This window comes from Coenobita brevimanus, chromosome 86 (genome assembly GCF_032717465.1).
Source record: "Coenobita brevimanus isolate Jiangsu-jjx chromosome 86, ASM3271746v2, whole genome shotgun sequence".
In the NCBI taxonomy this organism is placed as follows: domain Eukaryota; kingdom Metazoa; phylum Arthropoda; class Malacostraca; order Decapoda; family Coenobitidae; genus Coenobita; species Coenobita brevimanus.
Window position 1 is genome coordinate 36,274,615 of NC_137039.1, and position 25,160 is coordinate 36,299,774.

At 39.6% G+C, this 25,160-nt stretch overlaps 1 protein-coding gene across 1 annotated transcript; it reads left to right on the forward strand.

The window, feature by feature from the left end:
- The first annotated feature begins 925 nt into the window (after nucleotides 1-925).
- Nucleotides 926-24,536, forward strand: LOC145410675 (uncharacterized). Its single transcript, XM_080280789.1, has 12 exons — nucleotides 926-1,027; nucleotides 1,979-2,087; nucleotides 4,477-4,601; nucleotides 9,924-10,163; nucleotides 11,097-11,255; nucleotides 11,677-11,912; nucleotides 13,762-13,898; nucleotides 15,984-16,170; nucleotides 17,555-17,719; nucleotides 19,580-19,685; nucleotides 20,450-20,510; nucleotides 24,083-24,536. The coding sequence occupies exons 1-12, from the start codon at nucleotides 926-928 to the stop codon at nucleotides 24,412-24,414; spliced, it is 1,959 nt and encodes a 652-aa protein (XP_080136915.1). The 3' UTR covers nucleotides 24,415-24,536.
- The last annotated feature ends 624 nt before the right edge of the window (nucleotides 24,537-25,160 follow it).

Below are 25,160 nucleotides of genomic sequence, written 5' to 3' on the forward strand. Positions count from 1 at the left end.
CCTCTCCGAAAATAATGCGTCATATGGTTTGACAAATGCATAGTTCTGTCCTTGCAACTTTTCTTCATATCTATGTGTGTGTGTGTGTGTGTGTGTGTGTAAAATGATCTTACAGTTCACCTAGGCCTACATATTCATTGCAATACCTCTGTACTTTCTAGAGATGCTGGACATTTCATTTTGTTGCGACCATCTATACTGGGTGTACTGAAGAGGTCGTTGTGTGATGCAGTGTTTGATGACAACTAATAATTATAGTCGTTAAGGTCTTCTTTATTTGGTAGCTGATGCGATTAGACGATGAATCACGGCGAAAGGGCGATCCACCTCTCCCAGATTATTAGCTATACCAGTACTGCTTGAAATTAAGCTGCTTTATTGCTTAATTTCACTTTCAAGGTTACAATAATGAGGAAATTTACTACCGATTGGAAGGAATCATTACTTCTATCAATGCTGTACGTTTTGCGTAGGGACATGCGATGTAAAAGTAATGGGTTATCAGGCAATAATGCTTTCTTTGTCTTTATTATCCAGGGACTCTCTCTACACTTAAGCTGAACCAGTGCTGATAACAATAATTCGAATGTTAAGCAACGTCAGTGCATTGGTCAAGAGTCGACCTTGAAACTTGCGGGAACTAAAACGGGAAATTATTGCTGGACTGCACGTCGTTTTAACACTGTTTTGCTATATAAAGCTTTTATTGTGATATTTCAAAAATAATGTAAGGGTTGTACAATTTAACTTAAAAAAAACACACACTACAGGAGCGAGGGAGTGAAGGGATACTGAGACCACTGAGACGAGGGTGAAGTGTGCGCCTGCGCAAAGTCTGTACGTCCCAGTCCTCTTGTAAACAAAGTGCTCTGTCAGTCTACTCTGCTTGGATTCCTCAAAAAAAAAAATCGCCGATACTCTGATCATGCACGCTATTGAAGGCTCTGGAAATGTGCCTGCGTTCCTCACCAAGTTATGGATGCTGGTGGGTGACCCCAGTACAAATGACTTGATCAGCTGGACTCAGGTAAGCAATGTAACTAATGAGGTTTAGGGTGCACCACACCTGCTTCATCCACCCACATGTCATTACACAGTTACACTTTATACATGTATGTCTACATGCTCTTGCTTCTAGTACTCGCATGTTCCCCAGCGTAGGATTACAGACCAATCCCCAAATGCATTCCTATATTAAGAATTTAACTAATGTCAGTGTAAGACAGGTATGTTGCATCAGCCTATCACACATTGGTACTGGTTCTATGTATATTTTGTTTATGACCCTGTCTAAATTTTATGTCAGATATGCTGAGCTTTATGTTGAAATGCCTTGAATGACCTTTATGTTGAAATGCCTTGAATGATCCTCAAGTTATATATAATGGTAAGTGGTCAGTTTGTGCTTTCGTTCAACCCAAATCTGGGAATATCCTTTTGCTTGTCGGTACTTATTGCACTGTAGTAGCTTTTACTTTGTGATGGAATCACTGTGCCCATTTAGTAAAGAATTACCAATTATTCTTGTTTAAAATGCTTTACAGAACATTATAGATATAAGCTGGTAGTGGTCAAACACCAAACTCCCTATTTCCTGCAGTATGCTGGACTACATAACAACTCCTAACACTGGGACCCTCTGTACAGTACAGTGACATATTATCATGTTTATTACAGTGTTTAAGGGTATTTTTCTGTGTTTGAATGGTTATACAGGACAGTTACAGGGCTATACCCCCTTAATTGGGGTCGGGGTACAACATCACTATCTGTCAGTACAGTATATACATCACCTTCCGGCACCCCCCTTGGCTGCTATACGTTGGATATGTGAGAGTTTACTGTACTGTATTGTACAGTAAAAGCAGTTGCTTACCCATGGTTGACAGGTGTGCTCAGCCAGACAGACCAGGGTTTAGCAACAACAAAACAGAAACAGTGAAACTGCAGATTGATTATAGATTTCATAATATTTCAGAATGGGAGGAGTTTCATTATTCAGAACCAAGCCATATTTGCCCGAGAGCTGCTGCCTCAATACTACAAGCATAACAACATGGCCAGTTTTGTCAGGCAGCTCAATATGTGTAAGTATTCTAAGCCCTTGCATATACGAGAGAGACAGAATCTACAGAAAGAACTGAGTTTTGTTTCAGTGACTCGGCCATCATAATTATGAAACTTGTTTTCTTTGTCTTAAGATGAGCCTGATTAGTTTCTTTGAGCTGTGTGTGCTGGTAATATGATGTTTATGTAGGGTACTGTATTTCCTGGTATTGCTTTGAAATTGTGATGTTTCGGAGCGTGGCTGTGAGTAGTGCCAACAGCTGACTGACTGCATTTTTTTTTTTTTTTTCCCAGATAGAACAGTCTTCATTATGCCAAGGATATGTTTCAAAATATATCAACTTTTAAAACATTTGGTAACTACTGGAAATTGGCAGGACTGACAGATCAGCTATTATATATATATTAGTGGAGCTCTGATAGACATGTTATCTGTAATAACTCTGGAAGCAGATGCAACTTTTAATGAGAATTTACTGTTGCCTTAACTTTTTGACAGCTTGTCTATGCTATCTGTTTCTTCCTACTGTATTTTCATCTGCTTTTCGTAACTTCATGACTATTTATGCTTGCTTTCTGTCTTGCCTTTTCTGCTTCTCCTTCTTTCCTCTTTCCATTCTTTTGCATACTTCTTGTCCTTTCTTAATCCTTTCCATGCTGCTTATGTCCTTCTTCTTCCCTTATACTTCCATTATTCATCCCTCCCATCTGCCATCACTCATATTCCTCCCTCACTTCCTGTGTTTTTCCTTCCTATTTGCTCCCTTACTCATCTTTTACTTATGGAGGATATTTTTTCCCATCTCTATTGCAATCTCTCTTCTTTTCCTTTTGTCCCCATTCCTCTTCCTTTGATTCTGCCTACGCTTCTGTTTGTTCCTCAAAACTCCACTTTTCTTTTTTCCCTTCCTCTGTTGTTTTTGTTTTCTTGTCTTCATTCAGATTTTGCATTCCTTCCTTCCTCTGTTACTGTGCTTGTAGCTTCAGTCTCCACAGTTCTTACTTTCATTCTTCCTTCCAGTTTCCTTCTTCTTTCGTATCATTCTCTTCATCTTTTCCATTCCTTCTTCATCCATTCCTTTCCATTTAGCCTTAAGTATGGTATCTCCTGTCTTTCTTACATTATTCTTCACTGTTTCCTAGGTCTTCACTTTTTTTTTAATTACAGCATTATTCCTTATCTTCGCTGTGCCATATTTTCTTCTTTCGATTGTATCCATTTCACAACTTCTGTTCTCTCCATCAGCCTAAAAATTTCTGTTTTCTTTCACATGCTGATATAGTCATTCCTTATTTAAACAGGATGTGTACAGGCAAAATGCTAGCACAGTATAAGTGCATGTATGCATTATGTATGGTACTTCTGGTCATATCTGAGGAGAAAGAAAGCACTAAATAAACTCACATTTATACAGTACTTTCAAGTAAATATAATAAATCATCTGCAACTGTAAATGAAGAGTAGGTGTTAAATCATTACGTACCAACTCGATAGTGAAGCAACTTTATAAGCAGGGCTGTGGAGTCAGAGTTGGAAGCAGTTATGGTGATGCTGGAATTGGAGTTGGTAAGAAAGTCCCGACTCCAACTTTGACTCCGACCACCATTAGAGAAATTTTAAACATGATGTAGATGTAATTTGGAGCTGTTGCCTTTCGAACAACAGTTCCTTCAGTATTATTTCTTGTTGCCGCTGCAGCTCCTTTTTTCGTATTTTCCACATTTTATGTAGGTCTTGTTTGTTCTCCTGTTCTATGTTTGTGTTGATCATAAACACAGGAGCTGCCATCTGTTAACAGAACAACAACAACAGAATGTAAACAGACACCACGATCAGCAGATTTCCCACTGAGTGAATGTATTTGGAAAATTTCTTGATTTTTGAATGTAGAGGTGAGTTTCTTTAATACAAAATTACTAGAAACGAAATGGTTATGGTATAAAGTGACGAGGAGGCATCATCCATTGCCTGTAAGCTGTGAGGTGGGAATTTCGAGCATGTGCAAGTCAGTGAAGACCCATCATGGCAATTTTATTGCTGAGAAAGTCTAAGGGGGCAAAGTTGGAGTCAGACACACAAGAAATCAAGCAGTCAGAGTCGGGTGTTTTGGATACAGACTCCACAGCCCAGTTATAAGAAGTAACTACAGAAAATCCTTTGTTTATGTCAGTTTTTAAATGTTCCTTTTGTTATTAAATTCATAAAAAAATTACAGAAAAATGAGCAGTTAAACTTACATTGCTGTCATAAACGTGAGTAACCACTACCAATTCACCCAGTTTCCAGAATTGTATGAGTTGCTTGGAAAATGTCGATGTTTTGAAACATCCCCCCCCCCCTCACACACACAGGAATGAGATGACACGCTATAAATTTCTCTCTGATTTTGAAATGTTTGTGTGTTTCAGATGGCTTCCATAAGGTGGTGTCTGCAGACTCGGGGGGCCTACGGATGGAGAAGGACGAGATGGAGTTTGCCCACCCACACTTCATTAGAGGACAGGAGGGATTGTTAGAGAACATCAAGCGAAAGGTACAGTATAAAAAAGCATGGAACAGCACTGGTAACTTAATACTAATTGAAAGTGTACTGTCTCTTCATCATCATTATCTTTATTATCATAAATTTTTCTCCAAGAATGGAGTGAGGTTGAGTGGTATTTTATAAAAAGTTCATTCCTGCATGGCTTTAATCCTTTCTGTGTAATTGATCTCCTTAAGTTAAATAAAGTAATCTGGTATAATTATAATGAAATAAAGATCTTGAAGAAGTTAAGCACCAGGTAACTACATGAAATGTGACTGTTCTAAATATATGTTAAGTATATAGAAACCATAATCTCACTGAAAATTCCATATGAATTTTGAATATTTTTTGTCAATGCCTTTGTTAGTATCTGAAATGCCACATTTTCATGTAGAATGACTATCTCCCATTGACAATACTGGCTTATTGATACACAGGGTGGTCCATATATTATGCCTCAGTACCAGGTCATGTTATGGAGTTTTAGTCTCTTACAAGAATATCGCAAACAGCTACAGGTGCACATTCTTATCATTATTTTTTATTTATATTATATATATATATTATATATATATATGTCGCCTTGGTTGTTTAATATTTACATGGATGGTGTTGTAAGGGAGGTGAATGCAAGAGTTTTAGGTGGTCTGAGTCTGGTAAATGTTGATGGAGGAGAGTGGAATCTGAAGCAGCTGCTGTTTGCAGATGATACTGCACTGGTGACTGATTCAGAGGAGAGATTGAGACAGTTGGTAGAGGAGTTTGGAAGGGTGTGTGAAAGGAGGAAATTGAAAGTAAATGAGAATAAGAGTAAAGTGATGAAGTGTACGAGGTTGATAGATGGTAGGGGGATGAATATAGTTTTGAATGGTGAGTTGCTTGAGGAGGTAGATTGTTTTAAATATCTAGGGTCACATGTTGCTGTGGATGGAAGAATAGATGCAGAAGTGAAGTTTAGAATAAATGAAGTAGGAAAGGTGCTGGGAGGAATGAAAAAAGTGTTTAAATGTCGTTCGCTTAGAATGGATGTAAAGAGAAGGCTGTATGAGGGTGTTGTGGTACCGACTGCATTATATGGGGCTGAAACATGGAATATGGGTGTAGCAGAGAGGAAAAGTTTGAATGTAATGGAGATGAGATGTCTGAGGAGTATGTGTGGAGGACGCGTATGGATCGAGTGCGAAATGATGAAGTGCGAAGGAGAACTGGAGTTGTTCGGGAGATGGCTGGTAGAGTTGAGCAGAGGGTGTTGCAATGGTTTGGGCATATGGAGAGAATGGATAATGAGCGATTGGTGAAAAAGATAACTAGATCTGATGTGAGAGGTGTAAGACTGAGAGGAAGACCACGAATAGGATGGATGGACAGTGTGAAGAGAGCGCTGGATGCGAGAGGGATGTCTGTTGAGCAAGGAAGAGTGGCTGTGCGTGACAGAAATAAATGGAGAGAAATTGTGAATGAATAAGTGATGACGCAGCCCTGAGGGGATATTCTCCCGCTTTTGGTCTGATCAGCTAGTCAGGTCAGGTGCGGGTAAGGGGATGGGTCTGTTATGATGTGGCAGGGGTAAACCAGTTCTGCTGTCGGGCCCTGCTGTGGATGTCACTGATTGCATTGCGCAGTTGACCCTTGTGCGTTGTGATGCAGTGAGGATCTGTCCGTTCTCCCCTTTGGGACTAAGATGCGAATAAATGTGTTTGAATGGATGAGTAAATGGAGAGTGAGTCGTCCTGTCTCGGCTACCTCCCTTTCCTTGGGGGAAGCAGCCTAGGTATATAGATAGATAGATATATATATATTTGCTTTGTTATTATTTATATATTGGCATATAATCTTACTGACCATTTCATTGATCTTTTCCAGGTAGGTTTGTGTACAGTAATTGAACATTTCTTTAATATGGCTCTGTTATTAATTTTTTTTCTTTGAGGGAACAATCTTGTGGGTTTCTAGTCTTTGCTTCTTTCTTCCTTCCTTGAGATTTTTTTTAATTATTATTAATGAAAAAGTGCTATACATTAGTTTTTGAAATACCAGTTTGGTATTGTCATTTCTTACTGTATCGTTTTTTAGTTCATGGAATATGTATTATAAGGAATAGGTACAGTATTTTTTTTTTTTATGAACTGTGCAATATATATAACATTGAGATGCAAATGGGACAGATTTAGGACAGTTCTTTTGCTCAAACTGGATAGAACTACTGGTAGACAAGGTATACTCTGTTTTTTTATATGCACACTAATGCTTGCCATGTTTTAACATTATTTCTTTTATCCTTGTCCTTTTCCTAACCCAATCTCTCCCACCCCCCTTAAAAAAAAAAAAGAACGTGTTGGAGAACTATAAGCAGAGTATCGGTACTCATTGGCATGAAACACACAATTGTTCACTCATCACTCAATCATCATCATCCAGTGTTTTCCTTTCTCTAGGGAATCACATGGTGGGATGGCCATGAAAACTGCCTTCTGGCTACTTGTCCTCCCATAACCTTTGTCATTCCCCTTACTTTCCCTTTTCTTGCATTACTGAACTGCTTCCCTTGCTTTTTCCTTACCACAAACAGCTTGTCTCTCCTAACATTACCATCAATCTCACTTTCATAGACTTTGGCTTTTTTTTTTTTTTTTTTTTTTTTTTTTTTTTAAATACCATGTCAGTATTTTTTTTTTTTTTTTTTTTTTTTATCCATTCAGTAATTCTACATCTCACGTCTATTGTCCTTTCTTCCAATCCAAAATATGTATATATTTCTCTCTTACACCATCCATCCTTCTGATGCCTGCAACTTCGACAAAGGTAATTTCTGCAGCTCATTACCCTACCAAGAAGGTTCCATTATTCACTACCCAGGTTTTGCTCCCTTACAGGACTGTCATCAGTAACAGACTTTCATGCAGTGTGCTTTTCATCTTCAACATAACCATCCTACCCTTCAAAATTTTACCAAGTTCTCTAGTTGTTCCTATTCTTTGAAGGGATATCTCATTAACCTCACAGTTGATTTGCCATGTTTACATACTATAGCACAGCTCACTGATATTTAAGCTTCAGTTTCCTTAGCACTTCATCCAGCTCTTTGAAATATAAGTCCCACCTCACACACAAAAACCATCCACACTGAGTGTTCTCTTTTTAAATATGCATCACAAATGCCAGTGTTATAAATTTCTCAAATTTGATCATCTTTCTTTTTCATGCATTCATTTACCATAACGATCCGTCTTCATATTGGCCTTCCATGCTTCTTCCCACCTTCATACTCAGTCACATATGCCCATTTTACAAGCCTACGCATATCCATTTTCAGTACATGACCATATTACAAAGCCAGGTATTAACCATATAACCAAATAATGAATGTTGTGGAGCCTGCTATGGTGCCCATGTTAACTGGATGAAGACACTGATGGGGCATCAGTCCAAGAGCCAGACTTCTACAATCTTCCCCATGCCTCTTTGTGGTGAGGCGCCATCTGCCACAAGGGAACTTAGGTTTGTTGCATGAGACAGCCCTTCAGGGGCATGTGCATGCCTGTGGTTGATGGGTCAGCTCAGCCAGACAGAGTGGGACTACTCAGCAACGGCAGTAACAACCATCATTTCAGCACACACCCCTCTATCCTCTGATCCATAAATATTTCTTACTCCATGTCATTCATCTTTATGTTGTTTATACTATCCAGTTTATGCAACCAACAAACCAGTATATTCGTTAACAGTCCTATTTCCATGGCTGTCACACTTGACTTTTCAAACTTATGCCATGCCATTATCTCGCACACATCCATGATTGTGAGTGCTTATGCTTTCATGCAGTCATCTTACAACCTCTGCACTTGATCCTCTGTTTCATTTCAAGACCTTCATAAAACCATCCACGTTTCTTTTGTGGGCCAGTGTACTCTGTCATTTTTCTTAATGCATTTACTTTCTTTCTTCTTCTTAATCACTGCCTAGTGGAACATAAAATCTTTCACCAGTTTCTTTCAGAATTTGTATTATAGATGTTGTATAGGTAAGTTTTCATGATAGTCTTCTGCGCTGTAAATTCCCACTTAGCACTGGGTTTGTTTCTTGGAGTTGCCGTTGAATGATACTTTGGCACAAAGATTATCTTTGTCAGTATAATTATATTCATGATCAGTGCATGTTTATATCCAATGGGTGGTTGGGGTTTATTGCTTAAGTAATGCCACTCAGGGATGAGTGAGGCTGGCCACTCTAATCTTAAATGTCAGGACCAACTTGCCCAGCCCCTGGCTCCTTCACTTCTCATGGGGCACCATTGGATTAGATGATGAGTGAAATTAATTAATAATACTGAAATTAAAATACAGCTTATAAGTTTGGGGGTTTATAAAGAATGTGTAGATCTTTGAGCTAAGGTTCTGTATACTAAGTGTTATAAAATCAGACTGCATAGGTTTGTTAAATATTTGTTTGAAATTCATTTGTTGGGAGTTTAAAAAAGAAAAACTTCAATTTCTGTAGTTCCAGTGTTGTGAAACGAGTACTTGACTGTCTGATGTGTCTAGGCAAGTGTGTCTTCAGTAGTAGAATTTTCATATATAACAAGCTGTATTAGATTTTAATGGATTCCACCTAGCATGGTACTATGAACTGAATTGCGTTATGTAAAAGTAAGCTAGTTCAGATTTTTTTTTCCAGTTGATTGCAAATTAAACTATTCACCAGTATTATGAAATATAAATGTGAATGATTTAACAGATTTCCAAATTGTGTAGGGTAAGTAGTTGATATACGGTTTTAGAATGTGAAAAAATGACTGACCTCTGTTGGAAAGCAGAGAAGGTAGGCGATGAAGGTTTGTATTCTACATACCTGTTATAATTTACATTGTTTAGTCATTGTTTGTATAATGTAACAATACTTATACTGTGAAAAGATGGTCCTTAGAAATTGCCATCATGATTGGTTATATTCTCCTGTTTGTTATGATGTAGCATGTGCAAGCATTAAACAGAGTGTTACTGTATCTGCAATTACCTTGAGAGAAAAAATGTCAACAGTTACCTTGTCATCCACTACTGCTGCAACAAGCATCTGATACGTTGTGGTTTATTAGACCCAGCAGCAGCTTTGGATTCTGACTTCAGGTTCACTGTTTGAATCCATGATTGAGGTAATATAGATTGACCAAAATGAAAAAGTTATTTACAGAGTTACCTTAAGTCTTGTGAATTAGGTGGCAGTTTCAGAATTGTGATGTCATCCTTTGTTTTATACCACAATGTATCAACTCAGCACTAGCAGCAGAACTGTCCTTGTGTTTGTAGGTTTCCCGTTTGCATCTCTTTTCAGCAACAGCGCAGGATTCCAAGCGATGCCATGGATTTTTCCCAGATCCCCGCAAGCCGCACAGTAGTAGTGGAGGAGAGCAAGACAGTCAACAAACTCCTGGGTGACCTGAGGGATATGAAACGTGACCAGGACTCGATGAGTTCTAAGCTTCTCAGCTTGAAGCGTGAGAATGAGGCACTGTGGAGAGAGTATGCCAGCATGAGGCAGAAGTTCTCCAAGCAACAGCAGATTATAGAGAAGGTGAGTCATTATATGTCAGATCAGTATAACCAGGAAGTTTGAATTAAGTGCAGATTTTTAGCCAGTGTATAAGTGCAAATACAAATAAAAGAAACCCATTTAACTTGAAGGGGGAGGCGGTGGCTGAATTGGTAGAGAGGTGGCCTGCAGTCCTAATGGACCCAGGATTGAATCCCGGCTGGGGCAGGGAACAGTTTAAGGATTTGAATTTCCTAAAAGCAGACTTTCCTGATCTACCAGATGACCCGCCGGCATGTCGTAAAAATAATACCCCCGCTAATACCGTACACCAGTCCTGTATGAGACAGCCCTAGCATGTATTCAGTATGGATGGTGGGTGTTAGCGCTGAAGTGGTGACATGTGGAGGTGTAGGAGGACTACTGGGCCTTGGAATAGGTCACTGCCCCCCAAGAATTAGGCCCTGAAGCCTTTGCCCAGAGTCGGACACGTAAAAAAAAAAAAAAAAAAATGTATTACATCATGACACATATTGGCCATCTTAGTGAACCATCACAAAAGTGCATAACCACCCTAAAGAAAGCAAAGTTAATGTGAGCTACACAGTATGGTGACCGTGTGCCAAGGAATAACCCAGTGACAGTTTGAACTAGAAAGTGATCATCAGACGAATGCATTGATTTTTTTTGTTTTTTAACATACAGTGTTTGTAATCATATCTACACACATACATACAATACATCTTTTTTATAATAGTGAAAATTTAGTTGACAGTTTTTCTGGAATTTTCTGTTGACTTATTTGGAAAAGATTATAAAATGTGGTTACATACTGTATAATGAGGACTTAATTTATTGATTTACCCTGTTCGGTTGATGAAATTTTTCTGTAGTTTACTGTGATTATTTGCAGAGAGATAATGAGAAAAATGACATATGCAGAACTTACTATGATTATTGTTTTTCCTTCTGCAGCTGATACACTTCTTGGTGGCAATGGTCAAGAGTCCCTCCAAGCCACTGGTTCATAAGCGCAAGTTTGGCCACCTAGCACTGCAGGGGGCAGAAGAACCAGGTGCCTCTTCTGCTAAAATTGGTTCACTCCCACAGTTCTCAGCTGGTGACCCCCTTGATGTAAGTATCACATTGTCACTAAGGTATGATAAAAACCAGATTGTTTCATTTACTTTGGTGAACTTTATTATTAATCACAATATAACAAAAACTGCTTATCAGCTGTACTCTTTGTCTCTATTTGGTGAACCTTAGTCACTGGGAAATACAGTATATTTGGAAAAACACTGGGAAATACAGTATATTTGGAAAAATTCATCCTTCCATATTTGTTTATAAAAATATGTAATAAACCTTCATTGTTTTAGCTTTACTCTTTGTCCCCTGTGGTGAACCTCAATATTGATTACAAGGTATTGGCCTTTTGTGTATGTTTGTACAAAAGTTTTGAGTAATCTATTGTTTTGTATCCTACATGTACAGTGTTTAATTATTCATTGTTTTTACTGTTTTTCACATTATATAACTGTTGCCCATTCAGCTGTTGGATAGTGATGGGCTGAGTGGTGGTGCGCAGATATTGGAGGTGACTGACATGGGTGACTTTGAGGTAGGAGAGGAAGGGGACAGTGCTGGGGAGGACCCACTGGAACAGACCAGTGAAAAGAGGGACACCACCACCACCACAACAACAACAACAACAACCATAACAACAACAGCAACAATCACCACAGCTTCACCATCACCTCAAGCCACAACTACGCTGAACAATGGGAGGTCAGAGTTAAATTTTTTATGAGGTGCACAGAAATGAAGGCAGACAAATGGCAGTATGCCATGAAGTGTAATTTCAACACTGAAATATAAGAAAAGAATCTGTAGGCTACATGTATTTCTGGCATTTGTCTGCATAAATATATATATTACCTGGTACTTGTCCATAAGTTGATCATCCAGTCTTGTATTACCCCATATGAAGGGTACGGACCTGTGACAGATATCATAGGTGAGAATGATCCAAGCTACTTTTTGTTAGTAACAAACCCCAGCCACCCCTTGGTATCCATATGTTCCCTTACATGTTGGATGATCAACTAATGGACAAGTTCTGGGTAGTATATATATTTATGTAGACAAATGCCAGAAATTAATGGACCCTACAGATTCTTTTCTAATATTCTATTAGTTGAAAATACAATTTATGGCATAATGGCATTTGTCTGCCTTCATTTCTGTACACCTCATATACAAAAAAATAAATATAACATTTGTACACACGCTTATAATGTGTGTCTCTCCAACATATATATGCACCTAAATATTGTATAATATATAGTGGTGGGTGGGGGTGCTCACCATCCACTTACTCTATGTAGTGCTGCTCTCAGGTGACTGCCCTTTCCTCTCTTCCTACCTTCTTTCCATCCTTCCTCTTCTGTCTTTCTTTCATTCTTTCCTGTTCCTTCTGTCTGCAGGTGACTCTACACTGAGTGACGAGCCAAATGGTTTCCTGTACACCAAGAAATCATTTACAACTCTGAGTGGTAACCATATAGCCAAATTATGACACCTGGTGGGCACTCCATTCGGATGGAGCTTGTGCAGGTTCATATCCAAGGGGTGGTTGGGGTTTATTGCTCTTGTAATGCCACTCAGGGATGAGTGAGGCTGGTCACTGTCATCTTAAATGTCAGGATCAACTTGCCTAGCCCAGGGCTCCTATGCTTCTCATGGGGCAACACAGGATTAGATGATGATGATGATGATGATGATACATACCAGTACTATATATTGTTTGATATATCTATATAAATTGTGTTTATCATATTGTTTTTAGAGGCTCCAATGTGCTTGAATGTGTTTGCCGTAGTCACTTAGCTCGGCACAGTGCTCAGTCTCTGGCAGCTTCCCTGTTCTGTCCCTTGTCCCTGATAAGGGATATATACATTTAGTTCCTCAGTATAACAGACCATCTGGGGGAAGCCAGGTTTGTTTCTCGTACTGACTTCCTTCAAACTCTTTCCCTTTGCTGTACTGTTATATCTTGATTTCTTTTCTTTGGCTACTTCAGTAGTCATTTCTCTTCTGAACTGTCTGCTTGCATTACCTCTCCATTACGGCAGGTGTGTAACACCCATCTGGCAGCAATCACTCACCTGCCATCTGTCCAACTCTAATGCATGTTTACAACTATTACTCCCGGTCCTTCATGTTTGCAACAGGTCACCTCTGGCACTGTCTTCTTCTGTCTGTATTTGTGTCTGCCTGTGACCTCCAGTCTTTTAAACGCAATGTTTCCAGGCATCTGGAAACAAATGGATCTTGAGTTTGCCTATTTCACATTATATTTTCTTGGAGAGAACTATGTTATGGACTTCTGCCTTTTGGTTCCTTTTTCCTTGCATTAAAAGAGAAAAAATAAAAGTTGATCAGTAGAAAAGTGGCAGCTGAGAGTAAATTTGGTTTAATTTTATTCTTTTCATGTAACAGTGAAGAACTGGTAACAGCTGGCACCAGTTTAATGCCTTTAAAGTGTAAATGCATAAAGCTAGGCTAGTGTGGATCCAGCATATTTAATGGTAGATGATCAGGCCACTCAACAATCTTTTCTCTTTCCCACTGTTAGCACACCTAGTGAGGAGGCAAGTTCCAGCATGAAAAAATTTGAGCCGGGGACCATTCTAACAGCGAATGGAGAGCCCTTGCCGTTCCTTCCCACACTTGAGGCACAGACACTCCACACCGGCAGTGAGGAGATCTGTGGTAAGTATGATAAGTGGTGAAGTGGGTAAAGGTGAAGGAAACAAACAAGGGGGTGATGGTGAGGGAAGCAAGCAAGGGGGGGATGATGATGAGGCAGACAGGCATGGGGGGGAGTGATGGTGAGGCAGAGGGAGAGGGCTGGATGATAAATAAAGATGTGTAGTGATGGTGAGGAAGGGCTGGATGATAGATGGGGAAGTGTAGCAATGGTGGGGGAGGCTGGATGATAGACAAGTGTGTGTAGTGATGGTGAGGGAGGGGTGAATTATAGACAGGAAAGTGTACTGATGGTGAGAGAGAGTTGGTTGTAACAGGGAGATTTAGTGATGGTGAAGGAGGGCTGGATGATGGAAAAAGAAGTGGATGATGTTGAAGGAGACAGTATTTGGACATTTTACAATAGGTTAGGAGACTTCATTACAACTTACTAAAATTGTCCCTTGAAGAACTTACATCCAAGGGGTGGTTGGGGTTATTGCTCGTGTAATGCCACTCAGGGATGAGTGAGGCTGGTCACTCTCATCTTAAATGTCAGGACCAAATTGCCTAGCCCCGGGCTTCTACGCTCCTCATGGGGCAATGTAGAATTGGATGATGGATGGATGGATGAGAACTTGCTCTACGCAGTCATGATCCATAGACTCTGGCTCATCCTTATTGGAAGGAGAGTTGAATTCAGGAGTGTTTCTGCACTACAGTTCACCTGAGCAATGCATTTACAAATGCACAAGCCAACAAATCATGAGTTTCAGATGCACATCAACACAGGATGGATTGTGATGGGGGCATCCTGAGTTATGACCAATGTAGGCTAAAAAATACGGATCACAGTTGTGCATAGAAACCTGTAGCGTAATGTCTCCTTTCCCTCTTCACGGGAAGGATACACAAGGATATTTTATGTGCAAGGTTTTCAGTTTTGAAAGTGAAATTGAAGCCAGTGGAGATTTGACAGACTTTGCTGAGATCATCGAACATAATTGGTGAATGTTATTGAGGTTGCCTTTCACAGTATGACAAGTTGCATCATTAGTAATCAAAACACATATTTTTCTGTCTGTCAGTAGCCAGATGCCATAATCCCTTAGGAGGTGGCTGTTTGTCTTTGAGTTAGTTGTTCAGTACGGAGGGACACTAACTTTCCACCAACTTGTTGACATGTGGGGAACATGTATGGGTTGGTTATATGGTTTCCACCCAGCATTGTAAATGGTTACCTGGCTTACAGGAAACCATTAGGCTTGCTTCTCAATGTAAAGCCACCTGAAAAGAAAAGAAGAGTAATAAAAAATGACAGGAAAGCTGGGAGAAAAATAAAGAGAAAAAGAATAGTAAAAGTGAAGGAAGAAGTAGGCAGGATTACACCATGTGATTGGATGATGGTCACCACCACCTACCACCAGTCTGCCCCTGTAAGTGCCTGAGTGTGTTGAGCATGGGGGTGCACTGCCTCTTGATGTCTTGTATGTGGTCCATGAAGGTGAATTTAGTGTCATATGTCATTTGAGGATCTTGGTGGAAGAGGGATGAGGTACATTGTACATTGTTAAGTATGATGCTAGGGGAGTATCTATACTCATGCTTACTGCTGGTAATGAGTGTGATGTGGCTTTGGCTGGAGTGATCATCAGCCTGTTGTCTTTAAGCAGTGCCTGAAGTGTATTAAGGTAGTCTCGTTGCAGGTTGCAGGTTGTGTCTGCAGTGTAGTGTGAGATTGTAGGTGAAATTTGGGTCTGGTTATTAGGGATTTTAAGAGACTTTCAGGATAGACATGTTTCCAGGGCACTATAAGTACAGTATTGTCAGAAATAAATGTGGGTGTGGGTGTGTGCGTGTGCATGTGTGCATGCATGCATGCATGCATGCATGTGTGTATGTGCTTATGTGTGTGTTTGTGTGTGTGTGTGTGTGTGTGTGTGTGTGTGTGTGTGTGTGTGTGTGTGTGTATGCATGCATGTATTTATAACTTTAATAGTCACACTAGCATGGTTGTGATGTTGTACCAGTAGGTAAAAGCAAGCAGTCTTGGAGATGATTGTTTGCAGATACAGAACCCAAGTTTTGAATGTACCTTTTTGTTGGCAGCCACTAGTGTTGTGAGTCCACAAGGCACAGTACTTATGGATGAGGGCACTGGTAATACAACCTTTGAGTCACTGTTGAAGGACCACATGGAAGCTCCACCTCTCAGCCCTGAACTGCTCAATACAGTTGACCCCAGTGCTGTTACTTCATCCGTTAAATATGCTGCCACCAATTCTCCACCATCCAGGTATTATCTCAGTGTAAAGAACTGACACTACTAAGGTTATGCTTGTAAGTTGAAATCTTATTTATTTATTTATTTTTAGGTGATTCTGGTTGGCGGGGGCACTCATCATCCACTCACTCGATGTGGTGCTGCACTCTTGTGCCTGCCCTTTCCGCTCTTCCTTCTTTCCATCCATCCTCTTCTGTCTTTCTTTCCTTCATTTTTTCTTCTTTCCATCTGTGTGTGACTCTACATTGAGTGACAAACCAAATGGTTTCCTGTACACCAGGAAACCATATACTATGCTGGGTGGTAAACATGTAACCAAATTATGGCACCTGGTGGTTTAGTAGGCAAATAAGGTGCTCCAGTCTGATTGAGCCTGTGCAATTTTATATCTAAGGGGTGGTTGGGGTTTATTGCTCACGTAATGCCACTCAGGGATGAGTGAGGCTGGTCACTCTCTTCTTAAAATGTCAGGACCAGCTTGCCTAGCCCCGGGCTTCTACGCTTCTCGTGGAGCAACATAGGATTGGATGATGGATGGATGGTTGGATATATATATATATATGTATATACAGTGTATATATATATATTTATTCATTCATTCATTCCTCATCCAATCCTACATTGCTGCACGAGGAGGGTATGAGCCTGGGGCTAGGCAAGTTGGTCCTGATATTTAAGATGAGAGAGACCAGCCTAACTCATCCCTGAGTGGCATTACGTGAGCAATAAACCCCAACCATTCCTTGGATATAAACCTTCCCCGGCTCAATCCGATTGGAGGGCCGTAATTACTCACTAAACCACCAGGCACCAAAATTTGGTTATATGGTTACCACCCAGCATAGTAAATGGCTTCCTGGTGTACAGGAAACCATTTGGCTTGTCACTCAGAGCAGAGTCACCCATAGGCAGAAGTACGAGGAAAGAATGAAGGAAAGAAAGACGAGGATGGAAGGAATGAAGGATGGAGGAGAGGAAAGGGCAGACACCCAAGAGCAGCACTACGTGAAGTGAGTGGATGGTGAGCGCCCCCACCTGCCACTCAAAGAACTTTTTTTTTTTTTTTTTTTTTTTTTTTTTAATACTGTATTTTGAACATGAACTTATGAAGAGAATGCTTGATTTCTTTCATTTGAAGCCTTCCTTCATAAGTTTGGAACTCCAGGCTTGCAACAAATTTATTAACTAATGTATAACAGTGAGGCTTTGCTTGATCGTTAAAGAGAAGTTTTGTAGTACGTCTAGAAAAAGAAATGTATAGTAGGTGTTGGTAATGAGAATCTGTACTCTTGTGTAATATCATGTGTGTAATGTCATGTTGTATTAAGGACTGCCTCCCAGAAGGGATAGAAACTTGAGGTGCTATATATACTGTACTGAGGTTTTTATATTGCAGCAGCATAGTGAAGAGTGCAAGTGGGTCTGGTAGGAATGTGCAGGTGAGAGTCCTTCCACAGAAAGGGAAGGGAAAAACTATTACTACCACAACAACTGCCGCCTCCCTTCAGCCACCACAAGACTCCTCCATGAGTGTCGCTGTACCCGACAAGACAATACACAAGTTAGCAGTGTTAGAAACTTTTGACTGTACATGCATTGTGGTTTTGAGTTTCCATTTGGAATGAAGGCCATGTGCTTTGCACATCAGTTTGAATTCCCAAGAGTTGGGTGGAGATTTTTTGATAGTGTGATGATGTATTATCACCAGGGATGTAGGCCAGCCACCAACCAGTAAATTGTATGGACCAGTAGGTTGTATTCTTGTGGGATTAGGAGGTTTCCTGGCACCTCTTCCTTAGCACTTATTGTAATTTCTATGTCTCGCATTAATAAGTCATATATAATTTTGTACATATTGAAATTACCAACTCTGAAAGGTGATATGAATTCACTCATAAAGATAATTACAGTAAAAAAACTACTGGAGGTGGTTATGCCTGTGAGGTGGAGTCAGGATTTCAGAAGCTTGATTAGGAGGTGAGTGAGTGTGTGGCTCATTTCTTTAAACATGCAGGTGATTAATTCTTTCGCTATTAGATAATTATTGTGTTGTTTAGTTTTTGAAGGCTCCAACATGCTTGCATGCATCAGCCTTGGTCATCTAATAATGGCTCTTCATGCTGCTTGATCTCTGGCAGCCTCCCTGTTCAGTCCCTTAACCATGAGGTCACACATAATGACCTTGTCCCAGGCCTTTTTGGGTCTGTTCCTCGCAACCCCATCCCCAATATTAACACTCTTACTTTCTACACCCAATTATCATCCTCCATCCTCTCTACATGCTCAAACCACCTCAGTCTACCTCTCCTCATCAGAACACCAATACACTCCAGTCCCATCCTACCTCTCAACTCTTCCATCGTACACCTAGCCCCTCCAGGCCTTGCACTCAGGGGCGCACTGCACATCCACCTAATCATTGTCATTTTTGTACGTTTGAGCCTGCAAATATCCTCTTCCTTTACTCTCCAGGTCTCGCTGCCATACACCATTACACTCCTAACACATGCTGCATACAAAGGTCTCTTAGCATGGATGGAGAGCCCTCTCAGTGTCAGGAGAGGCAACAGCTCCCTGAACTTCTTCCAACCACTCCTTACCCTTGCCACAGAGGTAGCTCCAGCCCCACCTCCAGCACATAACATGTCTCCGAAATAACAAAACTTCCACACACTCAAGAGACCCACCAACAAGTTTAATCCTTTCATGCCTGACAGTCTCCACGTGCTCTCCCCGACTGTGTGGAGCTACAGAATGTGGTGATATTTTTTGGTCTCTTAGATGGAGCCAGGATTCCATGGGCTTGAATAATGAGTGAATGGAAGCATGGTCTATTGAATTGGGCAAACTCTGGCTGTCTGGATGCTGCAACTACTCACCCCACCCAAGGGTGGGAAACGAGGTCTGGATGATGATGATGATGTTTTCTCTTCTTGCTCTTCTGTTTCTGCCTCATCCCATACTTAGGTGGGGAAAAGAAGTCAGGATGATAGTGATGATGATTATAATGATATGTATGCTGTCTTTGGCCATTTAAAGAATGGATAGAAATAAGATATAAGACAGTGATCTGTAATATTCAAAATATTTTGCTAAGGAAGAGTTGCTAGAAAGCCTCCTAAGCAAACAAGAATATGGGACTATTTCACTGGGTAACTTGTTGATAGTTTTTCTTACACTGTATTTTTATGTATTTGTTTCTAGCCACCTGACCACTTTATTCAGCAATGGAAAGATCTTTATTAGTGAAGCTGTTGATGCAAGCTACATCAAACCTGTCAAGTTAAAAAAGTCTTCCCCAAACTGAGTAGGCATGTTTGAAGTAGTAAGAAGATAATATAGAATACATCATTAGACTTAAGGGATTAATTTCTCGGACCCTGTTGTTTATTCTGTATTAATTCCAATTGACGTGTTTCAGGCAAGAGCTACAAAGTCATATGGATGACATGCAGAATGCCATCGACTCATTACAAGACTTCCTTAGTTCGGGCAACTTTAATGTGGACCCTTCCATGCTTCTCACGGTATGAAGTCAGTCAGTCATAATTCACCTTTATTGTTCAGTTATTTCTCAGGTTCTAGACAGTTGAACAATAGGGATTTGTTTCTCAGTGACCCCCACATTCACTGGATTTCACATTTCACAGCCAACATTCCTAGAATTCTCTCCTATAAACTGTTTGTTGTGAGCATTCGTCAATGACTTCGTAGTTTGTAAGATTGCTCACTTAAGTGTTAACCACTTGGTGAATGTTGTAGCTAGGCCAGTAACAGCACTGAAAGACAGAAGAAAATTTTCCATTTGAATTAATATAATAATTTTTAGGATGCTACATTTCATGAAGTTTCCTTAGGAGAGAAATGCACCATGGGAATTTCTTATTACCAGCCTACCTGATCCTTGGATGGGAAATGAGATATTTTTGATGTTGGTGTTTTCATTGTCACACAGATCTTATATACATTTTTACTACTACAGGCAACAAATTTTGTCCATACTCTGTTATTATACACTGTAACTGTTGTTGAGTGTGTTTTTTAATGCAAAGAAATTTTGAATGTTCCCCTTGACTCATCCATATAGAAAGTAAGCCACATTATTAAAAACAAAATTTTTAGAACGTAGTAAAATTAACAGTAAATTAATTAATCTGTACCACAGGTTTAGTTCATCTGATTTTAGCAGATACAGTGACCCAATTTTTCTAATGTGTATTATTATTGACCATCTGTAGCATATTGCCAGATTTATTTATTTTTATTTTTATTTTATTTTTCTCCTCACCAGGTCTTTGGATCAGATGGCAACTACCTTCCTGAATTGGATTCTGTGGGATCGGTCTCTAGTGGTACGTTTCTACACATTAAACCTTTTACTGTTGCTGTTGAGTGATGCCTTCATGCAGTGGCACTGATATAGCCAAGCAGCTTTGCTGCCTTGTTATAGAAACATCCGTCAACTCCCTCACATAGTAGTGGACTGCAGAAGGATAGCATAAACCTACAGTCCACTGGCTTCATGTCCAGATGACCCTAAACCATAACAGCTGTAACAGCCCTCTTCACTATGCTGACATCTTTAACCCTTTGAGATTCCAATGACGTATTTCGCATTGTTTCAGATCCAGCCTCAGAGATTCCGATGACGCGTTTATGCGTCATTGTAAGGTACTTTCGTAAAATAGTCACCATAAAACGCGTTACGCATCATAACAAATAAACTTGAGCGTGATGTCATGGAAAGGTTGCTCTATGTGTGGTGGGTACTGCACAGCTGGTCTGACTCATGGCTTTGTCTCTTTGTTACTTTATTCTTGGTGAATATTTTTTTACTGCAAGGTATAAAATTATTGGTTTTTGCCTAAGTTCAGGTCATCATTATGACTTTATATTTTCGTTGTTTTCCCTTTGTGAACATACTACGATAAAGTACTACTATTCAGCTTTAAAATTACACCAAGACCAGCATTCTGTCATGGAAACTATATATATTTACACAGATCAATCAAAGAAAAAATTTGCCACGTGAATAAGCGGCCAAGAATCATACAAAATGTGCATATTTTTTCTTTTGCTTTACTGCATAGTAACATGCATAATTTGTCTTAAACTGTATATCATTGTAAAGGTAATTTATTGTAGTTTTGCTTGGTTTAAGCCAGCTTAATAAAATATCTATTAGTTTTTTTTTTTTAATACATTTTTCTACAGCACGGTATAAAATTTTTGGTTCACCTAACTTCAACGTGTCATTTTGACTTTATTTTCTTTGTTTTTATATTTTGAACACACTGCAATAAAGTACAACTATTGAGCTTCAAAAGGACACCACAACCAGCATCCATCCAACCTTCCATCATCTAATCTTACGTTGCCCCAAGAGGAGCGTAGTAGCCCGGGGCTAGGCAGGTTGGTCCTGACATTCAAGATGAGAGTGACCAGCCTTACTCATCCCTGGGTGGCATTACGTGAGCAATAACCCCAACCACCCCGTGAGTATAAACCTGCACAGGCTCAGTCCGATTGGAGTGCCGCAATTACCCACTAAACCACCAGGCGCCATAATTTGGTTATATCGTTACCACCCAGTGTAGTTAATGGTTTCCTCGTGCACAGGAAACCATTCAGCTTGTCACACAGTGTATCCTATCAGTAAAAACTGTATATACACTGACCGATCAAAGAAAAAGATTGTGATGCGAATATGCGGCCAAGAATAATTTTTTAAAATGTGCTTGTTTTTCCTTTTGCAATACTATGCAATAAAGTGCAATAAAAAACATAATCTATATATCATTGTAAAGGTAATTTATTTTAGGTTTGCATGGTTTAAACCAGATTTATATATCTTCATTAGTTTTTTTTTTTCCCCAAATATTTTTCTATGGCAAGGTATAAAATTCTTGGTTTTTGCCTAACTTCAACTTGTCATTTTCACTTTTCATTTTTTTTGTTCCTTTTTTGAACATACTGTGATAAAGTTCGACTATTCAGCTTTAAAATGACACCAAAACCAACATTCTATCTTGAAAAGTGTATTTACACAAAGCGATCAAAGAAAAATATTGCGGCATGAAGATGTGGGTCAGCGTAAGAGTGAGTGACTCTAGCACAGACATAATCTGCCTGGCCCAGAAACCTGATGGGGTTAATTTAGTACGTTCTTACTGCCAGATAATTTACTCCTCTCAGAAGAGTTCACTTAGATTCCCATTTACCCTTACATATGCCTCACTACCATCATGAAAACTCTTGATGGCACCTAGCAGCATAGCATCTACAATGTACATGCACCAAACCTTCCACAATCCTTCTCTATCTACTTTGTCGTATGCTTTTTCCAGATACATGAAAGCCATAAACACTTTACAGTCCTTCTCACAAGCCTTCTCAGCTATCTGTCTTACCGCTAATATTTCATCCATACATCCTTTGCCACTCCTAAAGCCTCCCTGTTCATCGTTCACTAGGACTTCTGATATCTCTCATACTTTCTCTATAATAACTTATCCATATACCTTCCCTACAACTCTCAATAAACTTATGCCACAATAATTCGTGCACTCACTTCGCTCACCTTTATTTTTGTACACGGATACAATCATAGCCTTTTTCCACTCTGCTAACACAGTTACACTCATCCATTCCTTCTGACATATCTCCAGTAAGCACTTCATTCTGCTGTCTCCCTTACAGGTAATCATCTCTGTATACACCTCATCAACCCCAGCAGCTTTCCCCTTTAAGCAGTTTCACAGTGTTTTTCACCTCTGTGAGTGTAACGTTTCCTGGCTCTGCATTCCTTCTCTGCACACCCCCAAAACCAACGATCTTTACAGTTGCTCAGCTCTATCTATTCCCATTCATCAGGCTTTCAAAATATTCTTTCCATCTGGTCCTTACTTCATCCCCATGGGTTAATAATCTACCACCTGCATTCTTCACACTTCCTTTCCATTATCACTTCTACATTTCTGCACCTCTTTCCAGAATAACTTTCTATTTTCAGAATAATTTGGATTCGCGTTTCTTCCTAGATCATCATTCACCTCCTTCTTTTTCCTCTTCAGCAGTCTCGTTATGTGCTTCTTGCTCTGAGTATATTTAGTTCTTATTTCAATTGAACCCCTGGTCTGTAACCACTCTAGCCACTTCTTCCATTTCCTCCATTGCTCTCTTAACCTCTTCAGGGTGAATGTGGCAGTGATTGTAGCATATGCACCATGTGATGACAGGAGTGAGACAGAGAAAAATAGGTTTTGGAATGAGCTGGATGAAGCAGTGAGTGAAATGCCCAGGAGCTATAAAGTGATTGTAATGGGTCATATGAATGGAAGAGTAGGCAATGGTTCTGAGGATGGCATAGTGAGTTTTAATGGAGTACCAGGAGGAAATGATAATGGGAAGATTCCAACATTAAAAAAAAAAAAAAAAAAAAAAAAAAATGACCTGCCTGAATAAAGTATGTAATGCAACAGCACCAGTGACACAGTTGAAAAGATTTCTTAAAGCATTTTCATGCAAAGGGATTTTCCACTGATGAATGATGATTTGTAATAAATTGTTGCCATGATACAAATGGAAGGTATATGCACATAAGTTTAACCCCTTCCATCCTATGACATCTTTTTTCATTTTACTCTTCCCATCCCAGAGTGATTTTCTTGAGCTGTGAGGAGACTTCAGACTGGAGAAGTTAGATGTAGCCTTCGTTAACCCCCTCATTTTTTAATATCTATTCAGGGTTGAATAAATTCATATGGCAGCCACAAAAATTAGATGTAAATTATGTTCTTGGACTGAAGGAGTTAAAACAGTAGATTAGTGCCAGTGACTGAAGTAAAAACCTGTGTGTTTGAAGTTAGTGTACACATTATTCTAGAGGTAACAACGTTGAGTTAATTTGCACATTTTTCCACAGGTAATGAGGTGTCTGTTTACAACCCATGCCTTCTAGACCTTGCTGATGACATAGAAGATGATCCACTCACCTTCCTTAACAGCAGCATAGCCTCAACCTCATCTACACCAACTACCACATTAACCAGTGCTGCATCTACATCGTCATCAACGTTATCAACCTCCTTGAACTCACAAACCACTCCCACCACGTCTGTATCTGGTCCCTCAGCTCCTAAGGTCCTTAAGCTAAGTATAAAAAAGGAAAAGGAGGAGAATAAAGATGCTTCCTTGGAAACACCTATAACCTCACCGGTAACACCACTTTATCGGAGCAAGAGACGTACCAACTAGGGGACTTCTCTTCGGTATTACATGTGCTTGATCAAATTCATGTATTTATGGTCCAGTTCTGTATTTTTAGTCTAACTTAAATATATATTTCTTTTCTCAGGTCCTCTGTAGAAAGGGACCATTCACATCCCTTAAAGTAGAGACTGGGTAGAGGTGAAGCTCTGTATTGAATAATATATACGTCCTCATTATAAGATGCCTTTTTTGACTCTTCTTTGCTAATGGCCACTTGACTCATGTACGTGTTTCTCAGTTTATTTTGCTCCTTTTAGACAAAAATATTCAGCTGAGGAAAAATTTTTTTGACTAAAGGAGTTAGATATAATATTCAGCAACCCCTTTAGTATGAGATATCTTCCTTAAGGTGAATGAAATCGTCTGAAAGTAGCAAAAATAAAGGAAAAAAAGTGCGTTATTGAGTGAAGGGGTGAAATCCAGATACTACCCATTAACCTTCCACCTGTATTGTTGATTTGTTATATCCCCGTAAGTTACGGTACCACTTGTATATAAAAGTTATGACATTATGGAACACAACATTGACTTTTAATGAGGACTGCCTTTATGTCTGAACTTTATTTTTCGTTTCTTGTGGAAGTCCCAGTGTCACTTCATATCAGATGCCATACAAGAATATTCACACATCTCTCAAGGTGTTGCTTCAGGCCTTACCTCAAATTTTCATCACAGTTTTAAGCTATAATAGGTACTTATGAATATGAGCAGTGCATGAAAATTTTGCATCC